This window comes from Podarcis pityusensis (assembly GCF_964106645.2).
Source record: "Podarcis pityusensis genome assembly, chromosome: 3".
Classification (NCBI taxonomy): Eukaryota; Metazoa; Chordata; class Lepidosauria; order Squamata; family Lacertidae; genus Podarcis; species Podarcis pityusensis.
In genome coordinates, this window is record NC_138026.1 from 88,591,592 (window position 1) to 88,611,437 (window position 19,846).

The following is a 19,846-nucleotide window of genomic DNA, read 5'->3' on the forward strand; positions in this document are numbered from 1 at the left end:
CACAAATTTTTGTTTCAAATGATCACCATTCATTGAACATTCTCCAAATGGCAGTACAAATCTGCAAGATATAATGTGAGTAGCAGGGACAAATATGAAATGGTGGCTTGGTGAAAAGATTAGCAAACCTCTCACATTAGTGGCATCTGTACAAGATTAGTCTTCAAGGTGTTTTAAGGGGAAGCAATACAAATACAAACGTATTTCAGACTCCAAACTTGTACAACCCACATTCCCCTGGTTACTTTCTAGGAGTCATCCTTAGTCTTTAAAGCTCTGCAGCCCAATGTATTAATACGTGCCTACCCACCCACCAAGTTTGTAGCAGAAGTGCCTTCATTCTGCTTTCCATGTGTAGTTCTTTAATTCTTAAATCCAGCTGTGCTTCTGTACAGCTGTGGGTTCTAAAAGGCTGTTTGATGCACTTCTGCTTCCTTCAGTTTATACAGCTGGAAATGTAAGCCCTGTGCTGGCTGCCTCCTGTCCCTACTAGCACTCATTGATGCGGCAGCAAAAAAGAAAGAAAAGAAAAGCTAATGCTAATGCTAATCCAGATTGCATCAACAGAAATATAGTGTCCAGATCAAGGGAAGTAATAGTAGTAATCTATTCTGCCTTGGTCAGACCACACCTGGAATACTGTGTCCATTTTGGGGTGACACAATTTAAGAAGAATATTGACCAGCTAGAATGTGTGACCAAGATGAGAAAGGGGCTGGAAACCAAGCCTTATGAGAAAGGGTTGAGGTAGTTGGGTATGTTTAGCCTGGAAAAGAGGAGAGGAAGAGGAGATATGATAGCCTTCTTCGAATGTCTAAAAGGACTGTAATGTGGAAGATGGAATAAGCTTGTTTTCTCCTGCTCTGGAGGGTAGGACCCAAACCAATGGCTTCAAGTTACAAGAAAGGAGATTCTGACTAAACATCAGGAAGAACTTTCTGATGCTAAGAGCTGTTCGATAGTAGAATGGACTACCTTGGAAGGTGGTGGGCTCTACTTCCTTGGAGGTTTTTAAACAGGTTGGATGGCCATCTGCCATGGATGCTTTAGTTGAAATTCCTCCATTGCAGGGGTTGGACTAGATGACCCTTTGGATCCCTTCAATGAATGCACTCTGCTGGGCCACCACCATCCTTGTGTCTGAGGGTGGTGGAACTACCAAGGCACCCTCCACCCTTATAACCAGAGAAGGGGAAGGAGGCGATCTTTTAGTTCTCAGCCTATGGGTCTCAAAGCCTGTGCAAGTAGATGGCAGGCAGGCTTCATAAATAAACCCTAAACAACTCTTGCTTTTAATCCTCAACTTGCATGACAATACCTCTTAGAACTTTTTGATTTGTCGTCATATTATAATGCTGTGTTGACACTTGTAACCAAATGTAGGAAACGCTTGTGTTAACACTTGGGAACTGCTTAGTCAGAATTTGTCCACAACTTTTCTGCTGAAGAAACAGAGATGTTTGAGTGGGTGGAAAACCCATTTGCAGCTGATGCCACAAAGTTGTTTTTACCTGTTCAAAAGGAACAATTTATCGAATAGCCATGTGATTTGACCTTCAAAGACAATTTTTTTTGGAAGTGAGGTTTTCTGGCTTCATTTTACACACACACACACAACTTAGTTACTATTGAGTAGCCTGAGCTTGTGGCTTAAGAAATGCTTGTGCTTTCATTTAGTGGTACAGATTTTTGAGAAGCAGGTTTTTCTGCAGAGACTACTATGAAGATGAAATAAAAGGCTATGTATCAATAATGATCTGAGGTTATGCCTGACAACCATCAAACCCTACACATTGTCAAAAAGCAAGCTCAGCCATCCCACTAATACTTGCCCAAATTGGCTTTATTGTGGAAAAACTATTTTAAATATTCAGTCTGTTATATTTAACACCACTTGTGTAACCATATTTTTTGGACCAGATTTTTATAACTTAGGAAGCAATATCTTGCAATCAGAAGACTGGTATTCTTACATTCCCATTAAAAACTGTTAATAACTTTCTAAGTACTATAAATAGTTCAACGAATTCTACGTTAATAGAGGCGTTAAGTAAATTCGGATGCCTTGGGTAATGGTTATAAATAGGCAAACTTACATTTAAGATGCATTAAACTGACAGCTGCTGAAGACTAAAAGTCCAAAATTCATGTGATAATAGAATGATGGGTCACCACGCCAAGCAAATTTGGACAGCGGGAGCCACTGTTTTAGTTAACCCTCCACGAAAACTTGATCCACATTCCACTAACACAGGAGTGGGGAACCTCAGACCCAGGGGCAAAATGCAGCCCTAACAGGCCTCTGGGTAGCCTTTGGGGCTCTCTCCAGGCTGCACCTTCTCATCAACCCTGCTTCAAGCCATGAGTGTTTTTGCCTGTGTTTTGGAAAGTGTCCTCGCAGTCTAATAATGCTTCTTGCTTACTTGGATGGAGGTTAGAGATGGGTGGGTGTATAGGAAGATTGCCCAGAAGCAAATGTGGCCCTTGGGGTGAAAAACATTCTGCAGCCTTGCAACAACAAATCCCACTGAGTCCAATGGTTCTGTTCTAAGCATGACCAAGGCCCCATCTGCACTGTATCATACCACTTTGAACAGCCACGGCTTTCCCCAAAGGATCCTGGGAAATGTAGTTTGTGAAGTGTGTTGAGAATTGTTGGGAGACACCTATTTCCCTCACCATTTCTGGAATTCCCTGAGAATTCTGCTTGGAGTCGCGGGGTGCAGATAGGCACCCTGACATTTCCCTGCGGGGAAAGTCCAATGTGCCTGTGCTTTTAAAATGAAAGTGGAGTTATAAAGATGTGGAATATGTGTACAGAGAGATATTATTCTCTGTCTCAAAAGAACAGCTAGATTTTCACGTCAAGATTCCTTGGCAGCAGGTTCAAGACTGACGAAAGGGAATTTTTGGAAACCACAAAATTATGGAATGCATTTCCCACAAGATTTGCTGGTGGCCACTTGCTCAGCTGCAATTTTTATTTTTTTTAAAGGCGTAGACGAAATCATAAAGGACAATCCCTAGCAAAAGCTTATTTAGTCACTGCAGCTAAGAATGGATCCTTCGTATACAGAGACAATCTCTCTCCCATGTTAAGGGGGTGGGTGGGGGTGCTTTTTATTTTCCTGCTCTTATTTGGCAATAGTAGCTGTATTTTATTTCCTGCTGCAGCTTTAGCATCAACTTGTAAGGGATGTTTTATCTTTGTTGCTAGCCATTTTGAGCTCTTTGGAGGAAAGAGACAGCAAATATGTTTTAAATAAAATAAATAAAATAAAATAAAATCCCACCTTCTTTCTCAGTTACTCTGGAGAGGTGATGTCTTTCCTAATGGCCTTGAATCAATACTGGCACAAAATGTTGGTCAGCCTTATACAGAGTCAGACTTTTGGTCCATCTATCTCCCTTCTTCTTCTTTGGTGATCACTCGTAGCCTAGTAAGATTGTCTTCCATAAACACAGTTTTAACAATGAGTCCATAAGTGACTGTGGAGGCGAATTCTGGATCATCCACATTGGGGACATTGGTTACCGGGCGGGAGCTAATCACGGTGTGGATTTGCCAAACGTGCCTTCCTATTAGCACATTTCTCCCTTGCTTCCTGAGTTCGAGTGTCTTCAAAGCCCATGACACCTTCGGTAAAGGCTGTTCTCCAATTGGAGCGCTAACAAGGCAAGTGTTTCCCAATTGTTGGTGTTTATACTACATTTTTTAAAATTTGCTTTGAGACAGTCTTTAAATCTCTTTTGTTGACCACCAGCATTACGCTTTCCATTTTTAAGTGCGGAATAGAGTAGTTGCTTTGGAAGACGATAATCAGGCACCCACACAATATGACCAGTCCAACGAAGTTGATGTTGAAGAATCATTGCTTCAACACTGGTGACCTTTGGTTCTTCCAGTACACTGATATTAGTTTGCCTATCTTCCCACTATTGCCGGCTACACTGGCTGCCAGTGGCTCTCCACAGTTACAGAGACGGATCTCTCCCAGCCCTATTTGAAGATGCTGGTGATTGAACCTGGGACCCTTCTGCACGCAAAACAGATGCTCTACCACTGAGCTATGGCCCTCCTTTCATTAAAGGAAAATACTTATTCACGCAGCACATATGGAACTTGCTCCAACAGAAAACGGTGACAGCCACAAACCTTTAAAAGAGGATTAGACAAATCCATGGGAGAGAGGGCTCTTGATTGCTACTAGCTATGATGGTCCTGCTCTGCCTTCATGGTTGGAGGCAGCAGCGCTCCTGAATAGCAGTGGCTGGAAAACACAGGAGAGGAGAATGCTCTTCTGCTCAATCCTGCTTGTGGGTTTCTCATGGGCATCTGGTTAGCCACTGGGAGAAAGGGATGCTGGACTAGATGGGCCAGTGGGCGGATCCAGCAGTCTCTTCTTACTTCCCCTTGAAGGTGAGGTAAGGTGATCTTTGGCTTCCACTGTCTAATCGGCACACAGCCTTTTAGGTTTCAGAATTCTGAAATGTTAGGCGGAATAGACTTGTGAGGGACAAAGCTGAGTGAACTCAAACAAGTATACACTGCAAATATAACAGGTTAGTCAGTGGCTCATGAAGCCATGATGGCTTTATATAACAGTCTAAGAAGCTCTTTAAGGACAAGTGCATTATAACTGGAAATAGTCTTATGGGACAGCCTTACTTCCCCTCTGTGAAGAACTTGCCAGCCAGTCCACTTTAAAAATAAAAGGATATTCTTCATTGTACAAAATAAAACACTTTGCCAAAAGGACACTTTGGACTGCAAAGATAAGGGTATGCTACACGTTCCCTCAACAACACTCAAGCCAGCAGTGGCAACCTCTGCCAACCTCTTTTTCAGAGTTATTTCCTCTTAGGGAAGAGTCATTGTGCAAATCTCTAATAATATTCATCAGTCATTTAAAAAAGAATATGGAACTAGAATCCAGAAGTGTGAAATCAATGTGCAAGTCAAATTCTGCTCTGGTGACCCCAATTGTCGATTTAGGTACTTTTTCTGCTTTGTCGCACTAATTGCATTTAAAATGATAGCAAATGCTGAAAGGAATGAAATATATTTAAAGACATCAAGGGGAAATGACAGCTTTAACAGAGTGATGTAATAAAGTCGTGGACAAGACCAGAGCCACTGCACTCAGTGGAAAATGCAGCAGAAAAAAAGAAAGGAAATTTACTTTAAATGGTACTGTTCTATCCTTTCTGCGTCCATGTGCGTTCATGGTTAAAGGCGGAAAAAGTTGGCTTTGATGGAAGTGCAAGAGAGAGATACAATTAGTTCCAGTGTCTCTCCCCCAACAAATAAAAATGTGTGTGTTTGTAATGGCAGTTAAGCACTTGCATGTAAAGTGTAGTCTGGGTATCAGATCTGGAAGTCAGATCAATGCGAAACACTGCTAACTGCAGTTTTTCCAGAGAAGAGCAGTACAGGCACATAATTTAGCTTCCTCAGAAGCACACTTTTATTTTTATTTTTATAATGTACACTTCTAGACTTTTTGGCTCTGGAGAAATGGTTGAAAGTGTGTGGGGCAATGACTAAAACAGGAATGGGGGCACTTCCCCCATGATGTTCACCTTCCAAGGGTCACTTGCCAGTGGCAGTGGGGTTCAGAGGCAAGAGCAGGCAGAGCAACAAATGTAAAATTTACCTTTGTGCAGTAGACTAGTTTCTACACACAACCACACACCCCTCTTTATCTTCCATACAGACAAGCAGGAGGCAACATCGGGGTCCAAGGGTGTAATTCTAGTCAGGCAAAAACAATTGGGTGCAAAGTAGGGCCTGTGAGGGCTGTGGCCTGAGGAGAATTCTGAGGATCAGGCTGAGAGGCCTGGTAGACCACATTTGACACCCAGTCCTGAGGTGACCTACCCTGGCCTAAAACCTTTGAACCCAGAAGCGTGGCTGAAGCTGGTTTCTGATGGGGCTCCAGTGCCCTGCAGAGCTGCTCCCATCCCCAAATATCAGAAGATATCATGCAAAAGTTTGCATCTTGTCTAACTTTGCATTATTTATTCTCATTATGTATTTTATCGCACATACAGTATTTTGACTACATGGGTGCTGGGGGTTTTTTTTAGTAGCACAAACAACTTTAGATCAGAGTTTGCACTGTTCAATATTTCCAGTGGCAGGTTTCCCTGAATAACGAAAAAATAGATATTTTGGGAAGGCTGACATAGGATGGTGGAATGGAGATTAAATCCAGAACACCACCATGTTTTGTTGGTCTCCTGTAGCTGTATGTCCTTGTGCTCTTTCACCACTTAGTTCCTTACTTTTAAAGCATTCCCAGTATAGGCTTGTGTAGTTTCATAGCCAAAGGACCCAAGGAAAGTGTCCATAAATTATGTTTCAACTTGTTTCATTCCTCAACAGTAGAAGGTAAAACATACATCTGGTCTGTTTCAATTCTGACAATCCGCTTCTCAATTTTTCTTTCAATGGCCTCGGCCAACAGCTCTTCTCCCTCTTTTTGTTCCTTGCTGTTCTCTCATTCTTTTCTTCAGTTCCTTTAACCTCTTCTTTTTTGCTTTTTGGTCATTGATATCCTTATATTTGTGATAGCAAAATTCTGTTTTACTACGCACAGAGTTTATTATGATTATTTTTGAATCTCTGCAGTACCTGTCATTCCATCCAATTTTCTAGCATCTGCAAATATGACATGCATATCTTTACTTCAAGTGATTCATGGTCATGCCAACGTCAAACTGCACTGAATCTTCAATAAAACAACTGAGAATAACTTTCTGCCAATTGATATTGATCCATGTGACTGCTTACAAGCTTGGTGTGATCTGTTCCAAATGCACCACAGATAGATGCTTTGGACTACAAATCCCATCAGCCCCAAGCACAACAGACATAGTTTTACTTTTCATGTTTTTTCCCCTACCTACAGGTTGCTGGAGATCTATCAATCTTTCAAGAGCTCACAATGTTATATATTTTATTGACTTCAGATTGGTTCAAGTATAGTCAAGTATTTGGATTTCTGTTAGAACTCCACAGTTAGGCAGCTACTACAGTGACCTTCATATCTGTGGAGGGCATGTATATCAGTCAGACACAACCAGACCATGGACTGTTGCTAGGAAAGTATGCTAGTGCAACACTTTGCATCAATCCTCAGGAATTTGTACCCACTTCCTGACAGATTTCCTGATGGGTTATTTGCAAACGATTAAATGGTGCTGACTGTTAACCCCATGCATTCCTGAGAGATGAGCCCAGATAGAGTGTCTTGAAAACATCCTACTCCACAAAGCCATTCAAGATCAAAGCAGAACAGGGATCTGGAGAGTTATCTAGCTTGTGGTGTACCTTGCGAAAGAACTAAAGAGATAGGCAACTATCAATCCTGGGCAATCTCTCCCCTCCCTTCTGTACACTGACCTAAAAAGAGTTCTGTAGCCTGATAATTCTTGTAATCCCTGTAACACTTTGCATTCTCGAGGCCCATCAATCACCCGGAATATAGGAAAGGTCTCATTTTTTAACAGACTTGGGAACAGGCACAGCGATAAAGCATACATTTTTTGGAAGTGTCAACTGGTTTTGAGGATCCAGACTACCATACATCTCTGATTTCTAAATAGTTAGTGCAACTCTTGTCTTGCAGCACATTTTATGGGACATTCACGAAGGCTTTACTTGCTGTTCAATGCAAGTGTGTGCATGGTCCTTAGTTGATTCACCTGGTTGTAATTTACCAAACTTGCCAGCTGACATTTCTGGCACAGTGATCTTGTTCTCATCTGCATGTGGCACAGGCCTACTGACCATGGGATAACCTGTTATAATTGTTGGACAGAAGATACCTGCTTCATTAGACAGATAAGAACTAAAGGCCTGATGCTGTGCAAACTCCCAACCTTTAGCCTTGTTGTTGGAACTGAGCACTCAGTACTTCAAGAAGTCAATTATTCTGTTTCCAGTTGGGTAGTTGATTTGCCCAGTGCTGAATAATTTTTTATAATAATAATAATAATAACAACTGATGTTCAGGAACTCTGCACTGTCTTTTTCCGGGGGGGGGGGGGGAGAGAAGAACCTCAGTATTCATTTCCATTAATTTGTACTGTGATCCACAGAAGAAGTTACCCTCTATTATCCAAGTACTGAAGAATCTTTGTGAAATATTTGCTAAGAAATGGGGTGTGTGCGCATGTGTGTTTGTGTGAATTGTTCATGCCTTCCTGCTATGATCGCTTTGATTCTGAGTCAGGTCTTTCAGAAAACTATGGATGTGTCATCTCATAGTGAATCCTCTTTTCCTCTGACTTGCTGATTTGATCATTAAGAACGTAAGTACACTTATGGGGAATCAGACCAAGGATCAAGCATCATTTTGTCTCAGCAACTGGTACTCAGAGGGACACAGACTCTAAATAGTAACCCTACTCTCATAGGTGAAGAAGAAGAATTTTATTATTTATATGCCTCCCATTTGGCTGGGTTGCCAGTGATAGCTGTTTATCAGACATATTCAAGACTGGTCTAAAGAAGTCCATGGTCATCAAAACATCTTGTGCTAGTGTATTTCATACACAAATCATGAACTGTATGAAGAAGAACGTTCTTTTGCCTGTCCTGAGTCTAAAGCTAATCAATTTAATTGGGCAACCCCAACTTCTGCTAGGCTGGGGCTGATAGGAGGGCACCAGCTTGGAGTAGTTTGGAGTAGATTATAAAAATAAAGGCTGCTATCCTGTTTGTCACTTTCGGAAGATTTGTGGTGGTATGCATCATGCTGGAAGCAGTGTATGAACTAGAAGGCAGTACAAATATTTATCATTGCCCAATTTGCGGATACCAGCCTAAAACTGGGCCTGGCTTTACCACCAGGAAGAGCAAGGCAACCAGAGGGCAGGAAATTTCCAGCTGTTTAATTTATTATTATACTTTTGACTGCACAGGTGAGGTGATGTTTCACTCTGGTGGACCAAAAGGTTTGGTGCAATGGAAATTCAAACAAATATTCCAAATTCAGATGGTCCGCACTTGATCTCTAGGCCCCTGGGATTCTTCCACTGCTAAGGAGCACCAACATCCTCCCCCCGAAAGATGAACAGCTATAGGTCTGCTTATCACTCCATGTGCACTGCAGAACATGCAATGGAAAAAAGCCCAGTTCCCTGGTATACATTTCTGTGGAAAGAGATAGATGGTCATTATTTATTTTGCCAGTTTTTATCTTTCCCCGTATACAAAGATCTTGAGGTGAGTACTGCATTAATAAAACAAACAAACAAACAAACAAACAAATTTTCAAAAGGGGGTTAAGAAATAGCCAAGTCAGAGTGCCAGCAGTGTGGGAGCCATCTAAATTTCAAGGGCAAGGGCACTGCAGGCTTAGGGTGCAACTACAGACAAAGCCCACCTATGCTTTGTGTGCGCAGTTTCTGGAGTGGAATCTTAAGCTGGGCCTCCTTTGAGAATCGTTGTAATGTGGTTCTGGTTGGTGGCTCCACTCAAAAGGAAGGCCACCACATTTTGCCCAAGTTACAAGTCATCTTCAAGGGCATCCCTATGTAGAGTGTATTGCAGCAATCCAAACAGGAGGTTATCAAGAGCATGGATTATGGTGGCCAAGCCATCCTGGTTCAGAAACTGTTGTAGCTGGTGAGCTAACTGGAGCTGGGCAATGGCACTCTTGCCATGGAAGGCACCTGTGTCTCCAGTGACGAGGTGGTATCAAAGGACACTCTCAGAATATGCACCTGCTCTTTCAGGGAGAACCCAGCTCCACTAAAAGGAGCCTGTTCCCTTGATTCCTGGACCTGAGAGCAACTATGCCACAGCACCTCCATCTTACCAGGATTTAGTTTCAGTTTATTAGGCTTCATCATAGCAGCTAGGTATCAGTGCAGAAGCTGCATGGTCTCACCTGACTGATGAAAAGCAGAAGTAGAGCTCTGAGCCATTAGACATGTCCTGTGTTTAACATGTCTAAAGAGAAGCGCCTGAAGCTATGAGAAGTTCCACCTTTTGCCGTGACAGCTCTTCTCCCTTGTTCTACATATACAGTGCCTGGTTCCAGTGACTCAGTAATGAGGGGCAGGCCCTCTGCACATCCCCATAGGCATTCTTTTTTTATTATATCACACACACCCCAGGATAGCCCTGGCAGTGAATGCAATGTTCTGCGGCCGAGCCCTGGTCAAATTAAGGCCTAGGGCTGCCTTGTGTTTGAGCTACAAGGCTCTCTTTAAACTCAGAGGGAGGGCATGACGAGATATTGATTTTCATCAATGTCTTGATTTTATGGCATTGTTCACAATTCCCATCCCTCCAACAGCTGGATCTCCATTAAATGTTTCGTTCCCATCTGGAAGGAGACTATGAAAGGCTTGCAGGCCCTCTCCCCCTTAAAACGAGAAATAGAAAGGGATTTAATTAGGGAGCTGGGTGGCTTAGAAATAAGACCAGACCATGACCTGGGTGGTCTTCCAGCTCTCCCGCTACATATGTTAAGATTGCAAGCAGCACCGTACAAACCCTTGTTTACATTTGCTCAATTTGCTTAAATTACATTTCCATTCATTGATCAAAAAGCCATTTATACTAAGTGGGGAAAATGCCTTTTTTTAATCATATGGTGCTGTCTTGTACTAGTCAGGGCAGGCCCTTGGGATCCAGTATTACAAGGCTTAGTATCTGGCTGCGTGGCAGTGAATCAAAGAGCAACCTTTGGCAACGCATCCGTTGCTTCATTATGTCGAGATGATCTTTGAAAAATCTGTGCACCTCCCGATGCTTCATTTATCCTCTTTGCAAATTAGGGATAATGATGCCTTCTGATCTCAAAGGGTAGTCAGATGCCCCAAGGTTTGCAAGGGACTTTGAAAATGCTCAGATGCACAATACAGGTCTGTTAGCAAATAGAAGAAGAGAAAGTCCCCCGCTTTCTTCTGGAATGATGCCCAGAACAGCCCTAGTGCATGACAAGGAGCTCCTACACAACACTGCAAATGCATGTGACAATTACTCATTCTCCTTCACATTTGGCTCCTCGTCCACAGGAATACCTGCAAAACATATTGACTCCAGCATCTCTCGTCCTGTTAAGAACCATCTGCATGCGCAGAGCCTGACTAATCCCTCTGGCCTTTAAGATTCTATACTAAAAGCTATACTTGTGTTAGCCCCAATGCAACATCAATATGGCACCAGGTCCAGTTCCCATATAATGGAAAGTGAGGGACCGGTAGCCTTGCTATGTAGCAGGAAAGCTATTTGTTGAACTGATTGGATGAGGAACAATCATGGAGCATTCACTGAGTAAGCTTCTCTTTGCTGCTCAGACTTGGCAAACAGATGCTACAGTCAAGCAAGCACTCTCAGTTGCTCTGAAAGGTTGTGATGGAACAATGGCAGGAGTCCAGGAGACTGATTATATCCAGTTGTGTCTGGAACGGGAGGGCAATCACTTACTAAAAAATGTTCCCTAAAAAATGGAAGGCTGGAAATGGACCTGATAGCTGGCTGGGAAGTCTGCATCCATTGCCGATTTATTTTTTTCTTTTAGCACAATCTCAAGTAACTGTAGATTTGAGGCTAGATGGCAGAGATGATGAACCTGAGACCTTCCAGAAGGTATTGAACCACAACTCCCTGCTTAAGGAAGTTTTTAATGTTTGATGTTTTATCATGTTTTTAATATTCTGTTGGGAGCCGCCCAGAGTGGCGGGGGAAACTCAGCCAGATGGGCTGGGTATAATCATCATCATCATCCCTAAGCACTGTCCATCCTGATGGGAGTTGATGTCCGGCAATTCCTGGAGGGCCACAGGTTCTCCATCCCCGCCCCTTCTGTGGAAAAAGGCCCTGCTGCAGTAGTAGCCACGATACCCAACACGCCACTTTCCACTGTACATCCCACTGCAAATAATGCGCTATCTAGAAGGTCACTTTCCTAGCGACAGATGCAAATGCCCTTGGCAACAGAAGCACTTCCTGAAGGAAATACATCCGGATCCCCTGAAACCCATGAGCAACAAGTGCATGTTTATTGTGTGGAAAGAAAAGATCATCCGGAAAGGCCCTGAGGGGTCTGTATCAGGATCAGAAGCTGGGATGATCTAAGGGACCTTGGTCTGCTATAAAGTGAGTCAAGTCAGAGGGGATGATTTTGAGTCATGCGATGTTCGTGGCCAGCCTGAACTTTAGAAAATAATAGATGCAGTGTTAAATAAAATTTAATAGCTGCTGATTGGAGCAGCTGGTGGGTTAATTTATTCTGTAAGGCTCTTTGTATTACAAAAAATTCATTGGATTGCATATTTGTAGGCGAGAAAGCAGAAGGCTAAGTCACAGGGTTATTTTGGCTGCATGATAAATAAAGGGAGCTATTATACTATCACTATCTGGGGCGTAATTTTTTACAATAATACTCTCCACCTCACCATGCTGGTGCGTGCAATTAACCACAATTAGAGCCCAGTTGCTCGCCTACTGCTAACAGCTGCCACAGCTAACAGGCTTCTCACACTGTGGTCAAGGCCATTTTTTCACTATAGTGCAAACAGCTATGGTAGGAGAAAGGTTAACCACCCTCCTTTGGTGAACTGCAGAAGTCTCCCTCAGACACTCTGTCTGCCAACTGCTTCATTTACTAGCAGCTGTTTTCTTCCCCATTGTCAGGAGGATAACTGAAACAAAAATCACTGTTCTTTGGGCAAACTGCATGCTAGATAGCAAGCTCCGAGGGATATTGTTGAATAGCAAAGGCATTTGATAGTATTAGAACCAACCACAGGTTCCACTTCTGCTGATGCACAGAATTTTGAGCAATTAGTCACTGGATTAAGTTCAGTATTTATAACCCCCTGAGTCATAGCCGTTAGGCCACAAAGTTGGGAAACAAAGAAAGGTTGCTGTTTTGTTTTTTTAAAAAAGACTCTCGTTCAGGGTTTATTTGCGTATGCTTCCATTTTATTTCAGTAGCCATTGCAATTTCCTGGCTTGGTTCTCATCCAGAATTTCTGGAAAACTTCTGGAAAACTAACGGAATGGAACGCATGCTCAGCGCTCATTTCCATGTATTTTGATTCCAGATAAAATCCTACATTGGCTCCCAGTACGTTTCCGAGCACAATTCAAAGTGTTGGTGCTGACCTTTAAAGCCCTAAACGGCCTTGGTCCAGTATATCTGAAGGAGCGTCTCCACCCCCATCGTTCTACCCGGACACTGAGGTCCAGCACTGAGGGCCTTCTGGCGGTTCCCTCACTGCGAGAAGCCAAGTTACAGGGAACCAGGCAGAGGGCCTTCTTGGTAGTGGCGCCTTCCCTGTGGAACACCCTCCCACCAGATGTCAAAGAGAACAACAACTACCAGGCTTTTAGAAGACATCTGAAGGCAGCCCTGTTTCGGGAAGCTTTTAATGTTTGATGTATTATAGTATTTTAATATTCTTTTGGAAGCCGCCCAGAGTGGCCGGGGAAGCCCAGCCAGATGGGCGGGGTATAAATAAATTATTATTATTATTATTATTATTATTATTATTATTATTATTATTATTATTATTTGTAGCCCCCTTAACCCAGAAAATTACAGGAGTAAAGTGACAGAATTTGGGGCAGTACCCTAGCATTCTTTCCTGCTCTTTTCATGGGGGAACAGAAGCACACACATGTGGAAAGGGTGGGGGAATAGTGATACTGTCCAATGGATGACATTCATTGTTGTGTCTCACCACCACGCCCACTGGTATGAATGAAATTTAGAGCAATATGCTGGTATATCAGTCAAAAAGCCACAATTCCATAACACAACAGGTACTGCAATGTGAAAACGGGACAGAAATGCTAGGAGGAAAACTAACACGGTATTTCCATGTTTGAATGCACCGTACCAGTGGCGGCAGTGAATGGAGGTGTGTGGAGGCCTTGCTGGGCCCCTCCAGACTGGTGGGGCTTTTTGCAGGCATATTTGCTTCAAGGTCATTAATGTAATGCTATTAGTGGCGGATTTATTCTATGCTGCCCACACACCATTCTGCTTTACCAGCTGTTCTGCAATGGATCTCCAATATCACCCCATTATCTGGAGGGGCACCCTTGAACCGTAGTGCATCAAAAGAGGGACAACCAAACAACCTGCCCCACCACCTTGCAGAACATTTGTGGTATGGGTATTTAAAGGATTTCGGTGGGGAGCTGTGAATCATGCACCCACAGAAAATGAAGCGGTATGTCTGCTCCAAAACTTCAGCGGGTGTAAACAATATCAAAAGCAGGATTACGTATAACTGCCCCAATAACACCACAAGCACAAATACACATGAATGCATAATAAACAATAAAGAGAAGTCTGAAGGGATTCATTATGAGTCCCCCACCTCGGCCTGGAAGATACTTGCTTTTTCCAGACGCCACAACAGAAAACACTATTTTTGCAACTGACCACCTTCCCATAAAAGCACTTTATGGAGAATGTGAGAAACCTACACCTGGCACAATATATTCTGCTGCCTGAGGCAGACAAAATACCCCCCCACCCCCCGTCCTGCTATCTGCATATAGAAGCCACTAAGACTTGTGAACTGAAGCTGATGGGACAACATTCTCCACTTTATCTGAGGACACCAGGCTAGGTCATGGGACGCAGGACAGGTGGCACATGAACCTTTGCCCTCCAAATAAAAAAATTCCTTCCTGTAGCACCTTAAAGACCAACTAAGTTAGTTCTTGGTATAAGCTTTCGTGTGCATGCACACTTCTTCAGATACACATGGTATAAGCTTTCGTGTGCATGCACACTTCTTCAGATACACTCTGGTATAAGCTTTCGTGTGCATGCACACTTCTTCAGATACACCAAGCTTATACCAAGAACTAACTTAGTTGGTCTTTAAGGTGCTACAGGAAGGAATTTTTTTATTTCGACTATGGCAGACCAACACGGCTACCCATCTGTAACTTTGCCCTCCAGCATCTCCTGACCCCCAATATCTCCCACCAGGGGCCATCACACTCACTCAGGTGTGGAGAACCTCTGGTCCTCCAGATGTTGTTGAACTACCACTCACATCAGCACAGCAAGCAAGGAGGGCCAAAGTTTCCCCACACCCTACTCAAACTAATGGGAGGCCCATATCCCTGTCCCTGAGAAACCACCACTACAGTCGGCTGTTAATATGGTGAAATGTACAGTATATCAATCTTACTGTAACGAAGAGCTCCCCTTGCATCTTGTTACAAAATGAAAGGTGGCAGAGGGAAGTTTCACACATATTGTGTGAGTGACATTTCAGGATTCTGGCATCATGACCTATTACAGACAACCACAAAACTTCAGACGGAAGGCAATTAGACAGGAGACATTTCTGCTTGTTGCAACATTCTGGTGTAACAAAACAGGTGAAAAGGGGGTGGTTTTATCTTAAGAAAACCATTATCTCCTCAGCTTACTTAAATACACCCCTGTGTTTTTGCTGTTTAAAATAAGAGAAAAAACAGTGTATGAGTTGGTGGAAGGAAATGGATGGCAAGTTTTGAACACATCAATTCCCAGTGGAATTTTCTTATCTGTGATTTAAATTGTGACTACTAAAATTATGACTACTAATCATATGCGTGTTTACTCGGAAGTCTCCTTGATTTCAGTAGGACTTACTCCCTAGTTAGTGTGCACAGGATTGCTGATGAATGGGTGCAAGCTTTTACATGTATGGCACCCGACATCCTTCCTCTAGTATCCCTTCCATTGGCAGGTGGGCCAGTGTGGATCTAACCCAATATTCTGTACTAGATGGGCCCTTAGTCCAGGCAGGCTCTTCTTATATGTGCTGAAGAAATATAATACAGTGGTACCTCGGGTTACAGACGCTTCAGGTTACATACTCCGCTAACCCAGAAATAGTACCTCGGGTTAAGAACTTTGCTTCAGGATGAGAACAGAAACCGCGTGGTGGCGGCATAAGTGGGAGGCCCCATTAGCTAAAGTGGAACCTCAGGTTAAGAACAGTTTCAGGTTAAGAACGGACCTTCATTTTGAATTAAGTTCTTAACCCGAGGTACCACTGTAATAATAATAACAACAATAATTTTATTATTTATGTCTATTATTATTATTATTATTATTATTATTATTATTATTATAAGTTGTATTATTCATATACACCACGATAAGGCAAGACCTGATTTTGAAAGCTTTTTGAAGCCCAAAAGATACCAACACAATGTTTCTCTGGGGAATCTGATTTATAATATTTGTGAAACTGGCTTCCAGTTCCTGTTCCGCACCATGGCGAGGCTCTCTCAACATCGGTGAGAGGCACAGGCTGAAAAAAGGGGATAGATGGGATTAAACTATCCCCTATAAACCTCTCGGGTACGGGAGGTACTGGCGACCCACGGTCGCCTCAATGGCTCGCCCCCACACGGATCAGAGTGGGGACGGGTGGAGGCACTGGGTGCTACACACTTCACCTGATGTGAAACCCCCCCCCCCCAAATCACCATTGGACGTGGAGGCTCTCCTTATAATTGGATTTTAATTGGCATTAGGCACACACCGGAGGAGATGGACATTATAACTGCGAACAATCAGCTGCATGGAACTGAGGTTTGAAATTGGGAGAAGATTCTATCTTGAGCTGGAGGCGGATGGAGGAGAGGGGGGCTCTCTGCTACGTTTTATGGGAATTTTTACATTTATGATTTGGCAACCCTCCCCTAATATTGAATTTTAAGATATACAAGCAAGGATGGTTTGATGTACGTTGTAACACTGGGATTTAAAATATGATGTAAAGCTGCTTGCGGCTTGAAAGGAGTCAAGGGAGGGAGAGTCTGGTTGTTTTGTTTGGAAGGATGTTGCTGGGAATTAGCGCCTACGCCCCCCACCCCTAAAAAAAGTCTGAAAGAGATCGTGGAGATGTTGAGATATAACCTTTTTTCCCTTCTTTAAAGCAAAATGCTATGGTAGTGGCAAAAGGAAAGTGGCGTGAGGGGTTTTTGGGTGCTGGAAGAGGAATGGCGCTGTCTTCCCTTCTGGAAGAAGAAATGGCAAATCTCTGGAACTTGTCGATTTGGTGCCAGTGGGAAGGAGGGATCTGCTGTTGTCGATTTGGAACTGCTTGAGTATTATGGGAAAGAGCTGAGCAGGAGAAGGAAGAGGGCTTAACCTTGAAGTTGCAGCTCCGCCCCAACCAAGCTGGAATAATACAACAGTGGGAATAAGGAGATAGCCCCAAATGCTACAGGATAAAGGAAAACATCAGAGAGACACATAAGGCCAAGAGACTAACAACCGACTTTTGGATGTGGCACACGCAGGATGAAAAGGAAAAAGCTATGGTTCCTTGGTTGAAGCCTTTTTTGGAGGGAAGTTAAATAATATAATAACACAAATAGAAATCGTTAAGAGTGCAGCTGTTAATTATGTGATGATTTTGAAAAGGTAATATAATAGAAGTAAATAAGAATATGAAACATAGTAATATTAGATTATAAAGACCCATCAAGAACGGTGCACGCAAAGCCTCTTGACAAAACTGCTTTAATTTGGAACTAATTTGTGTAATTGGGTTTATATTGAAAATCAAATTTAAAAATTGGCATAATAATAATAATATTTGTGAAACTATTTTAATGGTTTTCACTGTAAGGAGCAATAAATTATGTGACAAATACAACCTTGTTAGCCAAACCTTGAGGTGCCAATAATGCACCAGTAATCAACAATTATTAAGTACGTACAATTGCTTCACTAAAGCATTTCACTGAAATTTCTGAATTTCAGAAATAGACTGGAAAGAGAAGCTGCTGAATTACAACTCATTACCAAACTTAAAACAATAGAGAAACCTGGTCTGAACAGAGACATCGGATTCTTATCTCATTATACATGACTAAGCCATTTCTCACCTTCTCACCCCTTGCCTTTTCCTGTAAGACCTATTACAGTCGTTAAGAGTCGTCAACAGGCTCATCTCAGCTATCTGCCAATCTCCGATTCCCACCACCCTTCTAAGTAATACCCCTCCCCACCTTCTCAATATATAGAAGGATCTGGTAACTTCTGTTTCAGTGTATCTGAAGAAGTGTGCATGCACACGAAAGCTTATACCAAGAACTAACTTAGTTGGTCTTTAAGGTGCTACAGGAAAGAATTTTTTACTTCCAGTAAAAACCTGTCTGAGAAAACCCTTCACCTAACCATGAAGAGACAATTCTGCATGGACTGGGGTGTTTAAATGAAATATCACTTTATAAGAACAAAGGGAAGCTGACTTGAAAACAGCCAAGTCATAAACCGATGTATTGCTCAGCGAAATAATAGAAGCTTTCATTCACAAAATCAAACATCAGCACTTTTATATTAAACCAACAACTGAACTCAGTCTGAACCACAGCTCAGTCTCAGAAGCTGATATTAAGTGCCAGGATTGGCCTGGGAAGTGTGAAGAAAAAGCAAGTGCAGAGATTAGGCTTTTCAGCCTATCTTCTTGGAAACTGAGCACTTGCCTGAGCTTAGCAAATACCACGAAATTTCAACAGGCAGCAGTTCTGCCAATAAGCCTGTGCTTCTCTGAGTAAGGAAGTTGACAAATGTTTCTTTGTTACTCTCATCTACTGTGAAAAGACTAAGGTCCTTCCCGGCAAACAGTGACAAAAGGGTTTTTGTCTGAGCACTAAAGTAGCAGTAGCCCAGGTCCAAGGTTGGCATCATCCTGCCTGTACCCAGTGGATCGGTGAGAGGAGGTGGATGTTCTCTGCGACAGAGTGATGGAGAGTCATTGCCGTGCAGTGGTTAGTGTGTTGAATTAGGATGCAGGAGATCAGAGTTTGAATCCTCACTCAGCCATGACAGTGGGTCACTCACTCACTTGGGGCTTGTTCACACTTTCGCTTGTACCATTACAGTCAGGGTGGATTTGATTTAAATCACTAGTCAGTAAGACTTGATTTAAATATATTTTTTTACAGAAAGAGTCATTCTTACTGGTATAATCTTAATATTTACAACCAGAGGAAGGTTTCATTTTTGGAATAATAAACGTTCAGAGTAGTTTTTACAGTTATATCAAAAATTACTGATTTGGTTATACTATTAGAAATACATAGACAGATAATTACGAAATTATTGTGGGGTTTAATAAGCTAACTGTTTATATTTGGACAACTTTTCTGCTGTACTTTAATCATTTCCTTAATAACAATTTAAACAATTTATTTAACTAAAACAGTAACATTATAGCATATGTATCCATGTTTGTTAACTGATGTGGTTAAACGGTGTTGTTGTTGTTGTTGTTTTAAAAAACTTAGACTGAGTTTTAGCACACATGAAAAACTTAAAACAAATCCTTATTTCCTGATGAATAGCCTTTGGACTATAATGTAACTTAAATAGAAAACTATATTTGGAAAGACTTTTCCTCCAAAGGCATTTTATTTTAAAAATCCGATTTAAATAAACAAAATCCGATTTAAATAAAAAAATCCAATTTTAATTTTAAAAAATTCATTTTTAAAAAATCATTGATTTTTATCCACCCTGATTACAGCACTAGAAGGCATGGGTGCCAGTGACAAACTCAGTGGGGAAACTCCAGAAGCTTATGGCAGCAGTTGCTCTGGAGGAGGAAGAATTAGGCTGCACACACGAAGCATGGAAATACGGCTGTTTGGATCATGGTCCATTTCTGCACAGACTCCCGGCCTGCTATTTATGGCTTGGGAGGGGGCAGGAAACCTCGGGAACATTCAAGATCAATATGCTTGCCTGCTCCTTTGGATCGCAACTGCTTGTATTCAGAATTCTGGTCTGCTATTTTGGGGGGGGGGGGGAGAGATGCAAAGAGGGTCTTGAGGCAGCCACCA

At 42.3% G+C, this 19,846-nt stretch overlaps 1 protein-coding gene across 5 annotated transcripts in view; it reads right to left on the reverse strand.

Annotated features, from left to right (window-relative positions):
• RBKS (ribokinase) overlaps positions 1-19,846 on the reverse strand; it is a 64,945-nt gene that overhangs the window by 2,025 nt on the left and 43,074 nt on the right. Inside the window, exon 8 of one of the 5 annotated variants that reach the window (XR_013984537.1) lies at positions 5,658-6,664. The exons of 3 other annotated variants lie outside the window; for them this stretch is intronic. Coding sequence is in view for 1 of the 2 variants with exons in the window: in XM_081000298.1 (XP_080856424.1) it covers positions 9,002-9,163 (162 nt within the window). In the remaining variant the exon portion in view is untranslated. Of the gene's footprint in view, positions 1-5,657; positions 6,665-8,463; positions 9,164-19,846 lie in introns of those variants that run through there. One more of the 5 variants, XM_081000298.1, reaches the window with a different exon arrangement.